At 31.2% G+C, this 20,360-nt stretch overlaps 1 protein-coding gene across 1 annotated transcript; it reads left to right on the plus strand.

Annotated features, from left to right (window-relative positions):
• Nucleotides 1-479: 479 nt before the first annotated feature.
• Nucleotides 480-3,372, plus strand: LOC133171486 (uncharacterized). The gene is made up of 8 exons (XM_061306246.1): nucleotides 480-551; nucleotides 658-690; nucleotides 862-978; nucleotides 1,174-1,206; nucleotides 1,334-1,453; nucleotides 2,458-2,490; nucleotides 2,673-2,789; nucleotides 3,299-3,372. Exons 1-8 carry the CDS (start codon nucleotides 485-487, stop codon nucleotides 3,334-3,336), a joined length of 558 nt encoding a protein of 185 aa, XP_061162230.1. The 5' UTR covers nucleotides 480-484; the 3' UTR covers nucleotides 3,337-3,372.
• The last annotated feature ends 16,988 nt before the right edge of the window (nucleotides 3,373-20,360 follow it).

The following is a 20,360-nucleotide window of genomic DNA, read 5'->3' on the forward strand; positions in this document are numbered from 1 at the left end:
TGTTATTCCTATTTATCATGGAACATTGATATAATTGAAAGACTTAGTGCATTTCTTCAAGTAACTGACACACTTTTCAAATCACGTGTACTCCTACTCTATTAGAATTTTTTGGTGTGATCATTCAACAAAAGTTACAATAAAATCTTTAAAAAATACTCTAAGCAACATGAGGTCAATATGTCTGAAGATTTGAATTATCCACACCAATGCCACGTAAAAGTATTTGACAAAGACAAATATGTATTAAATTGTCATCGACTCACCCAGTTTAAACTTTACTATAAATTACGAAGAAGTACCTTGCAGCATCATTGTCTTCTTTACGGTATGTTGTCTTAAATTATTCATATTCCTAATTTATAATTTCATTCTGAACGAAATACTGTTCTTTTCTTTCTATATATATGTATATTTCCTTTTTCGTATAAAAAAGTAAGAAAAAAGACATTCACTTCTTTTTATAGCAGACGTCGACATGAGAATGATGGCTTTCAAAAATAAACTGGTTTTCGTTTGCTTTCTTGGAGTAACATTTTGTGCCGAATGGGGTAAAAAAAACTTCAAATTCTGGAAATTTTAAAATTTATTTTCAGAGAGATTTATTAAATCTCTATTATTATTACAAAAATCAAATAGTCTTTTTTATTTTTACAGATGATTGTACGTTTAAATCTGGAAGATTTAAAGGTAATAACGCAATATCCATACCTATGTACATGTATGTACCTTTTGTTTTCTTTAAATTTATTATTATAATATGAGTCCTGTAATCAAATTAAAGCACAAAAAAGATTTAAAATCTGTAAAATTGTGCTGCCTGAGGTACAGTTTCCAATTAACATCTTTTTTATTTTTAAGGATGTCCACATGATGGAATGTGCATACCCTTCGGTAAAGAGTGGGCTGTTCGTGAGGGAAAGGTCATCAGATGTATGGGGAACAAAGATAAATTCTATATAGAAATAGTCAAAGGAGGTAATAAGCTGGGTTTTTTTTAAGATTATATGTTAAGAAAATTGAATTGAACTATAACAGAAACTGTGTGAAATGTATACGTATTTATACAATTTAGTTGCATTTGTTTGGGTGGGTGACAAGGTTCAAATTAGAATACATTTATTTTATTTCTCTAACTCATCTTCAATTGAATTTTAACTTTTTTCTATAAAGGCTTTTGTAAAGATAATAAAGAGGGATTCAAAGGTAAGACTGTGAAAAATTTAACTTAAAAAATTAAAAATAAATAAAAAAAAAAGATAAATAAGTAAAGTTGAACATAAAATATAATCCTTACATTGTTGATATAAAGTTAATTCTAGGTTTGTTTTAGGGTGTTTATACCAAGGCCTTTGTCAGCCTTTTGACTTTGACTGGAAAAACTTCGAAGGTGCAACATTACGATGTACAAGAGATGAAAAGAAAGGATATAAAATCATTACCGTCAAACCAGGTAAACTTTGTGGCAAACATTTTGTTTATATCTTCTTTAAATTAAAGTGGAAAACAATGCTTTTCTTATAATTGTTACAACCCATGTACGATTTATTTTGTTTGACAATTTAAGAGGATGCAATTGTGAGGTTATTCCGTTTTAATGTACAACTATATAGTATATCAAATCTACAATTCTTCTGCCATGTTGTAAATTTTTAAAGCAATATGAGCTGCATTTTTGAGAATTTTATTTTGCTGTTAAAATGTGTTATTATGATTAATTTGTATGTGATTTGAACCTTTTTGATCAATTAGACAGGAATAAAGTATCAAATTGTTTCAGAATAAAGGATTCTGTACAATCAAATATGTAGTATTATATAAGAAATCAATATTGTACAGGACGACAATAATGTAATTTTGCTTCAATCAAAGCTTATAAATAGTTCTTCCATCGCAAATATGAACAACAGAAGTTTATAAATAATCTTTTTTTTCTGTCATTGAAATAGTTAATTACTATTTCGCAACAAAAATCTCTGAAATCAAAGTTGCAGCTCATATTGCTTTAATTTTATGCGTGGCAGTAAAACACAAATTTAACAACATGAAAATAATATTGTAAATTTTGTATTTACTGCCCTCATGTGGATTCAAAATTTGCAATATGACACTTTTTTTTACAATGAAAATTAACGAAGAGAATACTGTATGTGTATTCAAAATTTAGAGCAATCACTGGGTATTGAATGGATGGCGCAATCATGAATTAGCAATATACATGTCTGCGCCGTGTATTGTATTCAAGAATGTATGGTATTCAGGAATGATTTATTAATGATATTCATGAATTAGCCATTGTTGTCTGCGCCAAAGCCACTACAACCGCTACAATATGAAGGTCGCTTTTTAACGTACACATACTATGCTATGTCTTTACAAATTTCTTTATAATATTTAACCGGACACAATGATGCATGAATCTTTAAATCAATTCCTGCTTTTGAAATCTATTTTCAGGATTTTGTCGTGATGAACAAGGTGGATATATAGGTGAGATAAGTAAATTAACTAACAAATAATACAAATAATTTCATAATTGTAAAAAAAGGAAATAGAGAAAATAGTTGACGAAATACACCGAAAAGGCATGTAAAAGTTACTGTCTTAAAATAGATTAAATAAAATAATTTCAAATAATAACTTAGATTAACAGCTTATCAATTATTGATCAGGTTGTATTCACAACAAGAAATGTCATCCATTTGGAAAGACCTGGGAGACAAGTAATTGCCAAACCGTGAAATGTGCCGGAAACAGATGGAGCTTTAGAACTCAAATCATTAATGAAGGTATGATCAATGGAAAGTTCAATCATTGGAGCATTAACCCTCCAATATCTTTATTTAAATGTTCTATTTATAGACTCTTCTCTTTTCTTTAAGCTCAGAGAAGCAGATATTTTATCAGTATTTTTTCAAAACACGTTTTGTTTTCGTGCTTACATATCGGGAAGGATTTTAATATATTTTAACGTGCTTTTCTTTATACGTAAAACATGTGCTAAAAATATTGATTTATTGTTTAATATCGAGTAAACAACTATGTCATAAGTTAACTGATGGAAAAACATGTATATTTTTTTTCTTTTTGAACATGTCAAAAATAAAAGGTTATTTTGATATTTGCTGAATGCTTATATGTCATTGTTTGCAATTAAAATACAAGTAAAACATATTTATTAGAACTTTTAATTAGATAACTTAACAAGGGAATTTGTTTTGTTGAAACGTTTATTTTTTGTATAAAACTTTAATTGTTTTGATCATTTAGATGTCTGATAAAAGTTTTCTTCTCCTAGGTTACAAAACTGCGGACGGATCATGTAAAAAGATATAACTGTTAACAGCAATAAATATTGAAAAATATTTTTAAGGGGAACAGTTTCTTTTTTCTGAAATGTTCCAAATTAGACGCCAACGTGCACAAGGCCAGAAGTTACAACAGTGAGGCCACACATGCTTCAAAATATCAATCGTAAGGGCATTATTCTCCAATGATTAATCAGATACTTATCTATAAAGGTTAAGGGGTACCTACTAAATCCACCATATGTGAAATATCATCCTGTGATGCAAATCTGTATTTAATGACAATTTGATAAATTTCATGTTTCTCAAACTTTATTTAAAAAAAAAAAACGAAAAAGACAACATACAAAAAACTACTTGTATATTTCTCCCAAATTACCTCTCCGTTCAACTACCCATGAAGAATTCATCTCATCATTTCTATTCTCAGTACTTTTTTTTATAATTGATTTCTATTCAGCTCAAATAACATTGAACTTTTTTTACCCAGACATTAAGTATTTCACTGTAAAGTTTATTTATATGATGAAGTCTACTGTAAAAAAAAACAACTACTGAATGAAAGCATCATCAAAGTTTGGACAATTTATATTTTTGCTTACTAATTGCATGCACCAATTAAAAATTGTGTTATATAAAAAAAAATGAAGACGGTGATTTTTTTTTGCTCTTTCGCCGCTTTTGTTCAATGTACCAATGGACCCATGTTAGCATTCATACCAATGTGTGGCATATGCTTGTTTTATCCATGCATATCCCTTTAAATATCAATAAAACTACTTATTTATGAATCAGAGATTAATCATATCTCTGAATTTTAAAAGCTGTTTCCACCTTATCTTTTGCAAAATGCTTCATGAATTGTCTCTTTCCCAGTACATATGATGATCCACTGTAATCAACTATATATGTTTTGAAAATAATTCTAGTGTTTTTCCAGTAAATATTTTTATTTTTGTTCCACTGATAATGTAATCACAGCAATAAAAACGTGAGAACGATGTGTCTCATGTGGTTTTCAAAGGTAAATTAAGGTTCACTGATACTCTGATAAGAGAGAAAACTCTTGATGACATAAATGTCTATTATTCCTTTATAGATCTGTCAACTTGAAATGTCTTTTTTGTCCAATCTTGCCCCGCAAGCTATGCTATTATTGTTTGTATTTTACTTCAAAAATACATTTCTTTTGGAAAACCATAAAGGTTAAGAAACATTTCATATTAGTGAGTAAAGGGTATATGAACCTTAACTGTAAAGGTAGAACCTATCTTATGTTGTTATATGCAATTTTAAAGTGATTTAACAATACAGCTGCATCATTAACCACAATAAGTAACACAAAACTTCCCAACACCACACCGCCTAATATACTGCCTACTGCTGTGGCTGATGGTCGAGTATCAGCGGCACATCTTTTTTTGAGTTGAGCTATATATGTTTCGTTTGCTTTGATGGAAAGTTCAGATTTTATTTTTTTCACACTGGCTTCAATTGCGTCTGTATCATTGGATTGGATGTATTCAGCTTGTTTACAATGGCGAATACATTCTGAAATAGAAAATATATTAGATGTTCAATAATTTGAAATAAAAATGAAATATACACAAAGAAAAACAACCAAAAAAAATTGCTTAAAAAGTACATTAATGACGACAGAAATCATTTATCATTAAAAATATATCTGGTAATTTATAAAACAGGATTACTGTAGTCTAGGTTCAAAATTTAAGAAGATTTTGTTAATCATTCAGAAGGGCGCGTTTCTTTAATACACAAAATAATTTCATATACAAATATTGATCTTGAAAGTTCACAAGTAGACAGATATCGGAAATTATTTTTCTGATTTAAAGTGTCATAGTATATAAAAAGTATTAAGTTATTCAGAGTTTAGAAGAGAGAAGTATATCACGCTCTTCAGAGAAAGCCTAAGGCCTTAACTGGTGTGTCCAGTTGTCCATGATTTTGCCTTGTTCTTGATTTGTATTGTTTATCGGACTTATAAGATTGTTCGTTATCTTCACCTTTATGATTTAATCACTCCTGCCAATCATTTCTTTCCGGAAGACTAAAACCCATGCACATAGTGTGCCAAGGCACACTGATCATGGCTGTTACTCGAATATAGGATAAGAATCTCGCAAACAATGAAGTATTGTGTTGTTCACCATTTATCAGGCAGGGAAATTAGCATGTTAATGATGATAAACAAGACAATACAAAATCTCTTTCCACGGTATTTCAATTACTTTTTATCTATTTATGAACAATTTCTCAAACGAGGCAAGATATTAACAAACAAGTTGATGAAACAAGGATATCAACAGTCTCGTTTTAAGTCATCTTTTCGCAAGTTTTACGGTCGATGCAATGACCTTGTCAGCACATACAACCTATCATTGAATCAAATGCTGACTGACGTTTTTCATGCTAATTGTTAGGCCATTGTTTATACGCTGAACTGTCTACGGATTTTTTCGTTTTTCCCCAATCATGACAAGGAGCAAAACGGCGGGTGTGACCGGTCAGCAGGGGATGCTAACTTCTCCATGGCACCTGATCCCACCTCTAAATGTTGAGGTCCATGTTTGCTCTGCTCCAAATTTTTATCGTTTCATTGGACTTTCGAGATTGAATACTGTTCATTATCTTCATATTTCATCTGGTAGCAATTTCATGATGACAGATCTAGAGATGATTGCTGGAGGCAACTAATGAACTGTTCACATTTACTAAAATGGTCACATATGTTTACCGAAATGCCATTGTTAAAAAACACATAAATTACATAATTCGAACAGGAAACTGTTGGCAGTTTCTTTTTATTTAATATTTTGTTGATGGGTGTGGAAAAATGAGCTTATATTTTTTTATATAAAGTATAAGGAAGTATTTATAATGTTTGAGTATTGATTATATATTCATATTGTCGTCAGTTAGCGCATTCAGTGGATTTTATCAATACTAATCTATGGTAATATTATATTAAAAAAAGAAATAGGGGGTATATATGACAAAGAAGATATTTCTTTAAAATTCTGTAACACATTTACACTACATTTTCGTCCACTCTATCTACACTTTCGCTCTGTACATATATTACGTTATTCTGGACGCTTAGTATTATTGCTAGTTTTATATTCGGTAAGAATGTATTGTGCAATGCAAGGGATGAATATTTGTGATTTAGTGATAAAAGTTAATGGAACCCCCTTAACTTTCCTGCTTGAAAATATAATGGCAAGTAAGTATTCACATATCCAACCACTTTTTCAATACTTTTGTTTATAGGATATCATGACATAAACAATTATATCAGTTTTACTCACGCTTACAAATAGGACTAGACCCACTCCACAGCCCTAAGTGAGTACAACGTCTCATCAAGTCTCCTGATGTGTGACAGAATCCCACCAGACATTGGTAAGTAACTGTATCGTTGTATTGAATACCAGTCAAGGAGTGAGACGAGTTCGCAACGAGCAGCACGTCTTTATCACATGTCACGTCTAAATATATAAAACCTGTCTTCTAATAAGTTATCTAACAAGGTATCAGATAAACTTGATTTCATCTGTCGAGTATGTGATACATGGAAGGGTTCACTTACCCTTTTCTTTATCATAACCAAACTTACACTGGAACTAACAAAGAAAATGGACATAATCTAAATCATTATTGATACAGTGGTGTACAATATGTGCCCCTTTGTGTATTATTTGATAAGTTACATCATTTTTAGAAGCTTTCAAGAACCTTAGTTATTCCTGGATTATATTCGTTCATGTCTGCTCTCTTCATTACAGTTTTAAAAAGGAAAACAATTGGTAATCAATTCGAATGAAATAAGTACCGAGTAAGATCTAGAGATGCAGCCTTTCAACGTCAATTGGTGGCGTTCCAATTTGAGTGAAAAATTCTTAAATGGATAGACAAACGAACGGACGGCAAGACGGTCGAAGAACAAAGTAACTTTGTTATCCTTGTAGATAAATCAGTTGAAGATTAGGAATGGGATAATTTTATTTAAACAATTTTCATCACGTGATTTTTTTTAGATTGAAATATTCCTAAAACATTTTTATTCTACTCTTTCTTTCAAGATTATTCCAAGGTCCCACTTGAGCCAAATTTTATTACCAAAGTACTATTAACTCTAGTAGGAACTGTTACCAGGTAAATTTGCCTCTTAATCCTCTACGTTGATTTTGTGTTTAAAAATATGTGAATTTGGTTCGAAGAAATAGGCAAAGACTAGATGCTTATCGATTAATAAGTTGTTGAACTTTTTAAGAAAAAATCTATCTAATTACGACACAATGGTTGCTTGCTTTTATTTCTTAAAAGGGTTATACAGTTGACTCCTTATACCCGCACTTTCTAAAGAAAGTTCTGGTATATTGTTATCCTTGTCCGTCTTTCCGTCACACTTCATCGAACCTCTTTCACATTTTAAGCAATAGCAATTTGGAATTTGATTAGTTCTGTGCTGTAAATATGCAATAAGGTTTAAAATTTTTCCTTTTTACCCTCGTTGCCATTTTGGAGTGGAAAATGACATTTTTTCAACCAAAGCTATGTTCCCGGAATTCCTCTTTAATTTTATGCAGTAGCCAAAAAATCTTTTAGACTAAGATTGATTGTGTCCTGAAGGTATGCAATAAAATAAATGAATCTTTATTTTCATAAAGATGCCATTTGGCCAAAAAAAAAAAGATCAATTTACTTCTAACACCATGTTCTCAGAACTCTTCTTACATTTTACGCAGTAGCCACATATTCTTTTAGAATTTGATTGGTGTTGTACGTGAAGATGTGCAACACGGTTTTTGAATTTTCATTTACATCAAAAAGGCCAATTGGAAATAAAAAATTTTAACTTATTTTGAAACAAAAACTCCCTTTCCAAATCTTCTTTTTAATTGAGTGTTTGTTTCATAAAATATGTACTTTCAGAGTGGTGATGAATTTGTAACATAAGAAATACTAATTTGATAGGTCAATTGCCCACCTGAGCTTTTTCTGTTCGATTTGCAGAACTATATATTACACAGAATTACACACAAATTTATATGAATTATAATAAATATCGTGGCTTCATCACTTATTACCAAGAGAGTTAAAGATTTAGAAAACATATGCAGGTATTACTGTCTTATGACAGGGCTAAAATAGGCTATGCCTGCTGCCTAATCCCATTCACTTCATGTGAATAAAATTATGTATAAATAAAAAAAAAAATTGCTGTCTTATGACAGCGTCTAGTTTTAGGTTGAATATGAAATTCCGATCAACTAAACTCCTTTACAAAATACAAAAAATGTTTATGAAATAAATTTTACATTATAAACATTAATTAATGAATTAATTGATTCTTACCTATATCGACATCTACTGTCATGATATCAGCTTTTTTGAAACCTAAGAAAAAAAAATAAAGAGCTACCGCTAATTTCCCTTTAACTCTACATACTGTAAATCACCAAAATCTCAAGACACCTTATTTTCACGTTTACGAGATAGTTATTTGTTATTTATAAGCGAAACAAAATTTCGACGAATTTTGTTTAACATGTTATATAATCTTTGATAAAAACAAATTTACACGAGAATGAAATTTTCGCGAGATAAAGGTCTCGCGTAATAATACAAAAATAAAGTTCTCGGTAATAAAAAGCGATTTACAGTATATTGCCCTTATCTCCGAAAGTACATGCATTATCAAGTTCGTTATATATATATATATATATATATATATATATATATATATATATATATATATATATATATATATATATATATATATATATATATATATATATATATATAATTATTATTATTTTTTTTAATGAATTTCCTTACCATTAAATTTTTTCTTAATCTCCAGATTACTGTACCATATTGTTGTAGATTTTACTTGATCAACTTTACAATATTCAATATTTGTGGATTCTATCACCACCAGCCATCCACTATCTCCATTACAGTAGGCATGCCAAGAGGAAATATAAAATCTTCTAATGACACGTGAATCAACAAAGCTGAAAAGTGATTTAAGATTTGATCATTTATTTTCATTATTACATTGAAAGCAACAATTACGTTGAAAATGGCGTCAATTTTGGCTTTTTAATTTTGTAGCTTTCTGTAGTAGAGTTCTGTCTTATCTTCGGTAATTCTTGAACATTTATTTCTCCGTATCTTTTCCCCCTACTTTGTAACATTTTCTACTTTATTTCAATGCTTTTTTCTTTATCAATCAGAAAAGCCAGTAAGTTAGTTAGAACCAGTTTTTCACGCCATCTGTATGGATTTCTTTCAATGAACGATACATACGCTGTATTACATATCAATAATACAGTTTTTAACATACTTAAACCTACTTTATATGATTATTTATACAGACTAAATATAAACAATAAAATCCTTTTCTCTGTTTGTTAGTACGGAAATTAACGGTTGTAACTATTGCATAAAAAAAATTACATAACCCGCGTATGCAACAACTGCAACGTCAATACCTGTACTAACAAAGATGAAAACATTTTACTGTTTAAATATTAGCAATTTAGTTTCCCTCAATTATTCCCCAAATTATTATTATCTGGAGCGATGACAACAATTTACTGTTGAATTACATTTTTTTAGATCCGGGTTTTGAAAGTCTTTTGTAACTCCTAATCAGAAAGTAGTGTTAAAAGTAAACTTTTCATGGTTCTTCAATCTTTGTAACATAAGATCAATAATATGATATTTTACGCACTTCATCTACTTGAAGAATGACTTTTATATCATGAAATATATGGAGATAACGAAGAGTATTCAAGCTCAAAAGTCCATTAAACATTACAGAATAGGTGCAGAACAAACACGGACCTCCAAAACATCAGAGGTAGGATCAGGTGCCATTGAGGAGTGAGCATCCCCCGCCAACCGGTCACACCCGCAGTGTGATCCTTGTCATGATCGGGAAATAACTGGAAAATCCGTCGACAATTCATCATCTTCTATCTCAAATGGAGTGAACTCGAATAAATCAAAGTTGTGAATCATATAATTACTGCTCGAAATCCTCTTGGTTTGAGCTCGTTGTACAGTAAATTTTGAAAAAATTGACAATTACTTAAGTGCTCTTATATATATATATAAAATGGTTTTCTTTGTTGCATAAGAAAATTTAACAATGGTGTTGTAAGAAGTAAATATTTCAAAAGTATCTAGAGGTGCATCTGGAAGACCCATTATTAATCCCCTGATGGTGAAAATTACCGTCTGTCCTTTCATCTTTCAGTCTGTCCCACTTAGTTTTCCGCACTTTATCCCTAATGCTTGTAGATTTTGAACTGATTTTTGGTTTGTGAGTGTACCTTGATGAGTCACAAATCGAGTTTGCATTTTGTCCCGCTTCGATGATTTTTGACGAAATTATGGTCTTTTTAAATTTTTGAGCGGAACCAGATTTCCAGCTTGGTTTTCCTAACTTTTCCTTATGCGCTTACAGATATTGAGCTGATTTGTGTCTGTGTGCGAGCCTACCTTAATGAGATCAAGTTTGCATATTGTTCCGCTTCAATGATTTTTATGAAATTATGGCCATTTTTATTTCTAAGGGGAATCAGATTAAACTTGCCGGTAGGGGAATAGTATAATTGTTTATGCAATACTCTCTCTCTTTCTCTCTCTCTATACATATATATTAACACAGAACAGAGCACTTAGGAATCACTTTACCCGGCGTCTGTCTGTCTGTCTAGCTGTCAGTCTGCGTCTGTCACACTATATATCTAGAGAACTGTAAGGGGTATAGATTTGATATTTTGCACATGTATTGTATGGCACTATGGATTTTAAATTATCATGGCTACCGACCTCATGACTCTTGACCTTGACCTTAGACCCTCTTTTCAAAATAGTTCAGAGTGCCGATAAACAATATATTTTTGACATTTAAGAGGCGAGTCTATGCTATTTAGCATGTCCAATGTTTGTCATAAAAAATTATGAAAAATACTAGCATTACCATCCAAGAAATGACCCGGGCAGTTTAATTTAACTTAAGACTTTTGAATTTTGAGAGGCAGGGGTTTGATAATTAGCCTTTATACTACAAGGAGACTACATTTTCTTTGATTATCAGATTCTATCCCAGCCTTATACTATTGGATTTTTTTTTCTTTGCAGGCAAATGCATGAACTATCATGCTAGTAGTAAATTAATAGCTGACCATTCTTAGATTTATTTACATCTTTAATGAAGCTACAAAGCTGGTGACACATGCGTTCCTTGGAACATTCTAATGTTAGTTAAGAAAGACATTTTCTTTATTCAGGGCGATTATTCAATACCTTTAAGATATGACTTACGACGATGATTTTTCGCTTCACCATGAATTCAGTAAACAAGCAATCCTGTATAATGCTCTTAGAGCCATTGGATGACATTTTTTTTTTCAGTCACAATGACAACTACCTTAAAAATATATAACCATTAAGATGTCTCACTGCTTTTTACCTTTGTAATCTAGTTTTTTTATTCAAGAGTACTATGACCTACCTGATTTGTGCAAACGTCAGAATAGATGGGTTGATATCTGTATATGACGAGTTAAGAAGTCGTGACTTTGACATCCAGTTCTTGTTATTCGTATTTTTTCCGTCAAATTCAAAGAAAGCTGTAATATCTGCCCTTCTGTATACATTTATTATTACCTGTAAGCGAATGCGTTTCGTTTGTTTAGAGACTCCAATACTGTTGATGGAATGAAAATTAGTAGACCTCACGCTTTACCAAGGAAATTATTTTCATTATTTAGCTTGTTGTCATTCATCTAATAAATGTAATCAACAAATACTGATTAATAACGAAAACATGAATTGTTTTCTCTATTTCAGTATTATGTAAACTTGTATATGGCCTATAACTTGATGTATATTTCGTTAAAGAAAAATACTTGGTATACAAATATTTTTACATGTACATTATGTATTTCTTAATTTAATTTGATTCTGAGGTCGATACATCTTAGGATTGACCTCTTCAATTGGGCTGCATTTGTTTCTTTATTTTTTGTATCAATTCATGAGGAAAAAATTCTTTCAAATCTATGTTTCCATTAAAGAGTAGTTTTACAGTCAATCCATTGTTATGTCATAATCATTAGGACATCACAAAGCTTTTCTCTTTTTACATTTGTTAACGAGAAATAACTGTAATTTGCATATCTGTGACGGTGTTATTCAAATTAAAATTATGGCTGATTTATGCAAAAGGAAATGACAATTTTCAGTAATTTCGTTACATATACTGAACATTCATTCTTTACACAAGGAATATTTGTAAACACAATTTTGAATCATTTTTTTTTCTTATTAACATAAGATTTGTGCCATTTTTTAAGGAATAAACGACTATGGTTTATTGTCATATTGAATCTGTATTAAAGTCTACTGTTATTCGGATATCTGCTCTTGCTTACGTTGTTTTTGATTCTATGAGCAGCTGTATAGCTCTAGTTGTCGGCTTTGCAAAACTTCAAATAATTAACTTCATCGCAAAACTTCAAATAATTAACTTCATTTACCAATTTCCTTCTGGTCTTTACAATTCCGTGAATATAAGAATTGGTCATAGATTTGACAAAGAGAAAAAAATATATTATATATTTGTGTGCCAAGTATTTTTCTTTTCCAGTATATCCAACTTATTGACTATCATTGAAATACCCCGGTGCGATTTGTCAAACTAACCTTCTGTATATTTGTTAAAGTCCAGTCATTGATGATGTCTGATTTGTATTGTATGTATTGTTTGCCGTTCTTCTCCGATGTCAAATATCCAGATAAAGATGCATTACTGTAGATGTCAAATATCCCGAATGGCGCCCCAGACTCCACTCGTAACACGGTAACCCTCACACAATGGCTGATGTGAAGGGAACTTGCTTTAAATAAAGTCATTATTACTCCATTCAATTCACATCAATATTTTATCTTTTAATTGCAAATTTTACCAGCTACATGTAGCTTTATAAACTATAAAATTTTCTTAAAAGTAGCAGAAACTTTTCCAAATGGATAAAAACAAGAGGCCCATGGGCCTCAACGCTCACCTGAGTAACTATGGCCTTCTGTTCTTTATTAGTAGATTTCGTCTATATACATGTATATCCCTATGTAAAATTAAGATAATATATTGTGGCCCACCCTATCCCCAGCCTCACCCTACCCCAGGTGGCATGATTTGAACAAACTGAAATCTGAGGATCTGAGGATGCTTCCATATAAATATGACTAATCATGGCTTTGTTCTTGAGAAGATTTTTAAAGATTTTTCAAATGTATCCTTATGTAAAAATTTAATCGCCCCCGGGGGACATGATTTGAACAAAATTGAATCTACACTACCTGAGGATGCTTCAATATAGATATGAATTATTATGGCTTTGCTGTTTCCCTAGAAAATTTTTCCTATATATTACTATTTAAAATTAAATTGCCCATCATGGCCCCGCCCTACCCCCCGGGGCATGATTAATCATGACTTTGTTATTCTTGAGAAGAAGACTTTAAATGATTTTTCTTATGTATTCCTATGTAAAACTCTGATCGCCCAAAGTGGCTCCACCCTACCCCCAGGGGTCATGATTGGTTCAAACTTGAATCTACACTATCTGAGGATGCCTCCATAAAAATATAATTATTCATGACTCTTTTGTTCTTGAGAAGAATTTTAAAGATTTTTTCCTATGCATTTCGAGGTTAAACTTTGATTGTCCATTGTGGCTTCACTCTACCCGCGGGGGTCATGATTTGAACAAAATAGAATCTACACTCTCTAGATAGAGGTTGCGTCCATTTAAATGGGACTAATCATGTCTTTGCTTTTCTTAAGAAGAACCTAAAAAAATTTCCTATGTTTTCCTATGGTAAGCTTTGATCACCCATTGTGGCTCCATCCTACCCCCCGGGGTCATGATTTGAACAAATTTCAGTTTTCACGTCAGTTTCATCTTTTCTGGCCCAGTGGTTCTTGAAAAGAAGATTTTTAATCACCACACCCAATTTTCACTTTTACTTAATTATCTCCTCTTGGAAGAGGGTGTGGCCTTCATTTGAGCAAACATGAATTCCCTTTACCCAAGGATACTCTGTACCAAGTTTAGTTGAAATTGGTCCTGCGGTTCTGGAGAAGACGATGAAAATGTGAAAAGTTTGCAACAATGCCGACGATGACAGACAACGGACAAATTTCAATAAAAAAAGCTCACTTTGGCCTTTGGCTCAGGTGATCTAAATATGGGTACTTAATTCCGTCTAGACCGTATAGTTTGCGTTTAAAAAGTAAGTCTCTTTTTTTTGATTATATGTTTACATAATTCTGTTGAAATGGTGTTTATTAAAATTTTACTTTTTAATAACACAAGGATGTGGTAAAAGTTAAATTATATATGTATCCTTTTAAAAAATTAACGTGTTTATAAACGTCAATTTTTCAAAAGTCAGAAAATGAGTAAATAAACTGGTGTGACTTTGCTTGTTTCTTTTTTTAACGAAATTAAATCATGATTGCTATCTTTCTTTGAATTTAAATAAGCAACGTATAGGAAGAACAAGTATTTACATGTTTCCTTCTTATGATATGAATTCATTAAATTTACAGTAATGAAAATTATATCATTTTAATGAAAATAATCTCTGAATTCAAAAGACTTTGGGTCTGTTTTATAATATATAGATAATTAAGACATCACTTACCTGCTAATAAACTGCACAATATAAAAATCAATTTTTTCCCCATTATTATAGCATTTTGAACGTCGTTTTATCGACTCTCTTGATATACATTTCGCGAAGAAAATTTAAAAATTGACATGTAAAAAAAGAAAACATAAAAAGTACAAAAACTTATTCATGTAGATTGTTTTTAAAGAACTTAAGATCTGTAGCGAAGATCCATTTTAAATCATGAATAAAAAGTTAGACTGCTTCTTAAATACAAGATTATCACATGCGGTAACGCGTACGTCCACGTTAAATTATATGTAATGATATGTATTATTGATTTATAACAAGTTATTGACAATTTTATTAAATATTTATCAAAACTTTCACCCCGAACTTTTAACAATTAACTAATTGCTTTCATTAACCAAATGAGTGTAACTAAGATAAAAATCCACTTGTTTCGTCATATTTTTGTTTGAGCGCTCCATTCTTAGTCGGGAAAGGAGAGTTGCAAATCACGAGCATCAAACCCAGTCTTCAGATCACGAAGGGAACGCCCCACCATTATGACTTTAAAAATATAACAGTTATATTTTAATATGAAGAGTGCCGCAATGTAGGGTGTCTAAACAGGTACCCTTACCATGCAAGTCGGATACTCTACAAATCAACATGTCTCTACTCTACATATCAAGCCATCAAAACCGATGTCGAGCGGGTATTTAAATAATTTACTATAGTGAAAACTTTAAAACTTTGTCAATTACACTAGAAACATTCGTATAGCGAACACACGATAACGTGGACAAAGGTATCTTATATTGATTAGATTGTAAATAAAATAATAACTTTTACTGATTGAGCAGATATTGTATGCACTATGGTCAGCTGCAATTGAAATTAACGCCAAAAAATTAACATTTAATAACACATGTAACATACAATCAAACAGTGAATTAATACTATAGGCTTGTAATTTCAAATTGCAGTTAGTCAATAAGATGCATGTTGTATTAGATTTATTAGATATATTTACCACCCACTGATAGAAACTGAAATGAATCCAAAGACAAGCATAGGACAATAATCTTCTATTAATATAATATTTATTTTTTGAAAAAAACATGTACAGCACAATGCTATGGCTCTTACAATTTCAGTATTCCATGTGCTTAAATGCAGCTATTTTCTTAATTCCAACGAAACAGTTGGAACCAAACTACCTTTTGTTTCGGTATTCTTTTAATCACGTACACCTGTTCCCTCACCTGCGCTGGTCGTAATTGTTAACCTTTTGATAAAATTTGGCTTAATAGTTCCCTAGATAGATTCTACATAGCCGGTGTAACGAAGAAAAGTGACCCCCGTAGAATATTGACCGGGGTCATTTTTCTACGTAGAAATTTGACCCCCTGGTCAATATTCTACGTAGAAAAATGACCCCCTTTTCCGTAGAAATTATGGCCTGGGGGTCATTTTTCTCCGTGTGGGTTGTAGAAAACTGACCCCGTAGAATAATGACCCCGTGTCTCTTTTTTTTTAATACAAAAAAACTGGTTTTGTTAGGAATATTCTTGTTAGGCAATTACGTAGAGGTAAAATCACGCAGCCTTAAAGTGACAAAAGGTTACATTATACCTTACCTGTACATCAATAATACAAGATGTTTTATCCCATTAATGGAAAACAAATAACTATAGGCTATTATGCTGTTCGATGACTATAAGAAGAAAAATACATGTGTTTGTTTTATCAAATTTTATATAAAAAAAGATTCCATAGTCGTCATTTAAAAAAACAAGATTATTTACTTAACTGGTGTCAGAGAGAGAGAAACTTATATATGAATAAAATGCATGGTTTCTGTGTATAATTGTAATGATCCTCTTTAATTTTTACTCTGGGTAATAATGTAAAAAAAAAAAAGAATGAAAATAAAGTCTCAAGCGTTTTTTTTCTTCAGAAGTTACAAGAAAGATTAAGTTTTCGAACCCTACCCAAAGAAATCTGCGTGAAAAAATTGGACAATTGTTAAGAAAATTAGATCTCATATATATCTTTGATTTTCCAGGAAAAAACTTCTCATAAAAATATAAGGAAGATTAAAGTGTAAAAGTGTAAAAATAACAGAAAGGACTTATCAAAATGCCTCCGATATTCGATCTCAGAGACACAAAAAATGGTTAGCTCAAAATCTTTACCAATGTCTTTTGTCGTTTGCTAGTGTTAACAAAGCCTAAACAAAATGAGGCTTTTTACATGAAAAAAATTGATTAATTAATAAAAGAGGTGTTTAGTATACTATTGACACAGGTTTATACAAGTATTTCCCCTTTTTAGTTACACGCGGCTAGGATAAGGCTGTCCGATGAATATCACAGTGTACCAGCCATTATTTCTGTGAACTACCAAGATATGACGTCATAATAGAATATGGCGTCAAGTCACTGCAAACTTGAACAGTCATGACGGGGAAAGTGTCATAACTTTTACATTCCTTCCCATGGCATGTATATTTTATTTTGACGTTGATGTTAAAATCAGGTGTCTGAATTGTTGGTTAAAGTTTCTATGTGCTGTTATGGTGGTTATTATTTGCAATACAATATCTTTATTCTTTTCTCTTTCTGATAATGTACGTATTCCAACAATAACAAAAACATGAATATGAACCCCCCCTCCCCCCTGTACACGTCTGAAGACAGAGTTAGAATTTATAAACCATGCATATTTTAGACTGGCACAAGTGATTAATAAAGATAAACTGAGGATGTTCTATGTGAATCTACTAGAGAAGTGTGTCTTCTAATGGAATTTTGCTGGGGAATCGTATGTAATTTATCCTATATTGTGTAAATTGCTATGGAGAGTGGAAAATGCCCCCTTGTATGTGGGTAAGTTGCATTTCTCGTGAAATGTTTTCTTAAGAAGTAAAACAGACTTGTCCCCAGCACTTTATATGTACCAAAGAATACGTTTAATTGACTTATGTAACAAACTGTTCTCAATAATTTTGAAAACACTTGTGCCGATGTGATTTTTGTGCAACAATCAGGAAAATTTATAAGTGCCCGTCACGTGATCAACACAGTCATGTAACATCACAAATCTGCTTTTTCACAATACCTTATTAAACTCTCTTCACAAATTTACTGCACATATATACATAGATTATAAATTGAAAGCAAAATCTAACTCAAAATCTAAAAGCGTATTTTAATGCATATTAAGCATTCGGACAGCCTTAACATAGCCGGGCACATAATAATTTTTACCAATAGAAAACACCGAATGTTGCATTATGGAAAAGCTTCTCTGCCTAATTTACATATTATTTTTTCCCTAAGTATGATTGGCAATATTAGCACAATTGAAGTTGCGTTTGCAAGAGTACATAGAAGTGTGCCAAAAAAAATATTGTAACACATATTGTGTTTGAATCAAGTACGTGATTCGTGTCAGCGTATCTATAGTGGTACGTTTTGAGGGAGTGGGTAACGAAGATGTAATTTAACCCACTCTTTAAATTTGCTAGCCTATAGAAAAAAAATATAGCCATGTCTTTCCTATACACAAATTAAGGGATCTTGCTGTGTGATACGAGGTTTTAAAAATATAAGAGTTTTTAGGATAAAAGTAAACAAAAATCTTTTTTTCTTACATCAAAAATCCTACTTATAAGGAGTTACATAATGCATATGTGCATGATGATGTGGATTATACATGTATCTATATAATGATCAAGGAAGGGGAGTATATTGCCAGTATTTCTATCACAAACGAAGGGCACTCCTAACAAAAAATTACTAATAGTAAACTATACTGGTTAACTATAGTTTACTATTATTAACTATAGTAAATACTTTGATACTTTGATTAATATGAAACTTTGTTTGGAACTTTTTTGAGATTTCAAAGCTGAAACTTTCTTAATTTGATATCAGTAATGTAAAATTTTGGGATGATATGTTAATGAACAAGAAATACGAGGGGTAATCAAAAAGTTCGCGAACTAATTGAATTACTTTCATAAAAGAAATAAAATCAGATTTTGTTGTTTATTATTATTTTTTTAAATGGTCCTCTCCGATTTGAATGCACGAATCACGTGATCCAGGCGGTCACGTGACATGCTCCGTAGCTTTCTTTTCACAGAAATTAAAAGATTTTTCCGAGTCTTATATTTCTTACCATGCAAGTTATTTTTTTATAACAAGAATAGCCCATTTGTCACAAATAGGATTGGTGGATTAGAATGTCTTTTCCCAGAATGAGCATAGTGACCATCACAACCCGACTCTTTTGTATTGGGGTGCGTCGTTTATCCATTGTGGATAAAGTATGGGCGCCTTCCTTTTATCATATATGATATGTTTAAAATCTAATGTAAACGATATTTTAGGGATTTAATAATTATATTATTGTTAAGATATTCAACTATTTTTCTAACTGTAATTTGACGATCTTTCGTTACAAATTGCTCAACTAAGGACATATCTCTTCCCAAGCTTGCTTTCACTGGGCACCAGAACAAACATCATTTTAACCACCTCCCTTCCTTCACTAAAACAATCAATCCAATTAATGATTGAACTTCTGCCATGTCTTTTTGTCTTCATAAATCGTGTACAAATTATTATATGCTACTGAAAAGGAATTTCTAAGATAAACGTTAAACTTTAAAGCCGTTCGTTGCTCAAGTCAAGCATTTTTTTCACGTCATTTACATATTGAGTCATTTTTATATTGTGACATCCAAACGTGAAGCAAATATCTGCTATTTATAGAACATGTTTATGACTAAATGTGTGCCAAATTTCATTTTGATCTGAACTGTAGTTTTGTAAATAGCGAGATAGTTCACGAACTTCCTGATCTCCCCTCGTAGTTCCCTAAAATATAAAAAAATGTACACATATAAATTTAAAAACATAAAATATCGCAATCATATATCCAAAAAAAAACAAAAAAAAACTTTGATTTACTATAGTAACAACTTTCATAGTGTGTTAAACTATAGTTAACTTTTGTAAACTTTAGTTTTTTTGTTTTTGTTTGTTTGGTTGGTTTTTGTTTTTGTTTTTGTTTTTTTTTTTTGTTTTTGTTTTTTGTTTGTTTGAGACTATCAGTGTTTTTCATGTATGGATCATGATACAAACAATATATATAGTGTTTCATAGTTAAAGTTACTTAGACACATTCGTTTTTTCCCTACAATAGAGATAATATAATTCTATAGACAATAATTGTAAGTACACAAATTACAGGGGAAACAAGAAATCTATGAGCCAGTGCTCTCTAGTGATACCCCACCCGCACAGACAG

The sequence above is a fragment of the Saccostrea echinata genome, unplaced genomic scaffold (assembly GCF_033153115.1).
Source record: "Saccostrea echinata isolate AGI-Se365-2 ecotype Australia unplaced genomic scaffold, CSIRO_AGI_Sech_v1 ptg000054l, whole genome shotgun sequence".
Classification (NCBI taxonomy): domain Eukaryota; kingdom Metazoa; phylum Mollusca; class Bivalvia; order Ostreida; family Ostreidae; genus Saccostrea; species Saccostrea echinata.

Bases quoted from the DNA above. Each gene is read 5' to 3' on its own strand.
- LOC133171486 (XM_061306246.1), top strand. From the start codon at position 485: ATGATGGCTTTCAAAAATAAACTGGTTTTCGTTTGCTTTCTTGGAGTA. The intron at 552-657 runs GTAAAAAAAACT...TTATTTTTACAG, and splicing joins AACATTTTGTGCCGAATGGG to ATGATTGTACGTTTAAATCT. The intron at 2,790-3,298 runs GTATGATCAATG...TTCTTCTCCTAG, and splicing joins AACTCAAATCATTAATGAAG to GTTACAAAACTGCGGACGGA.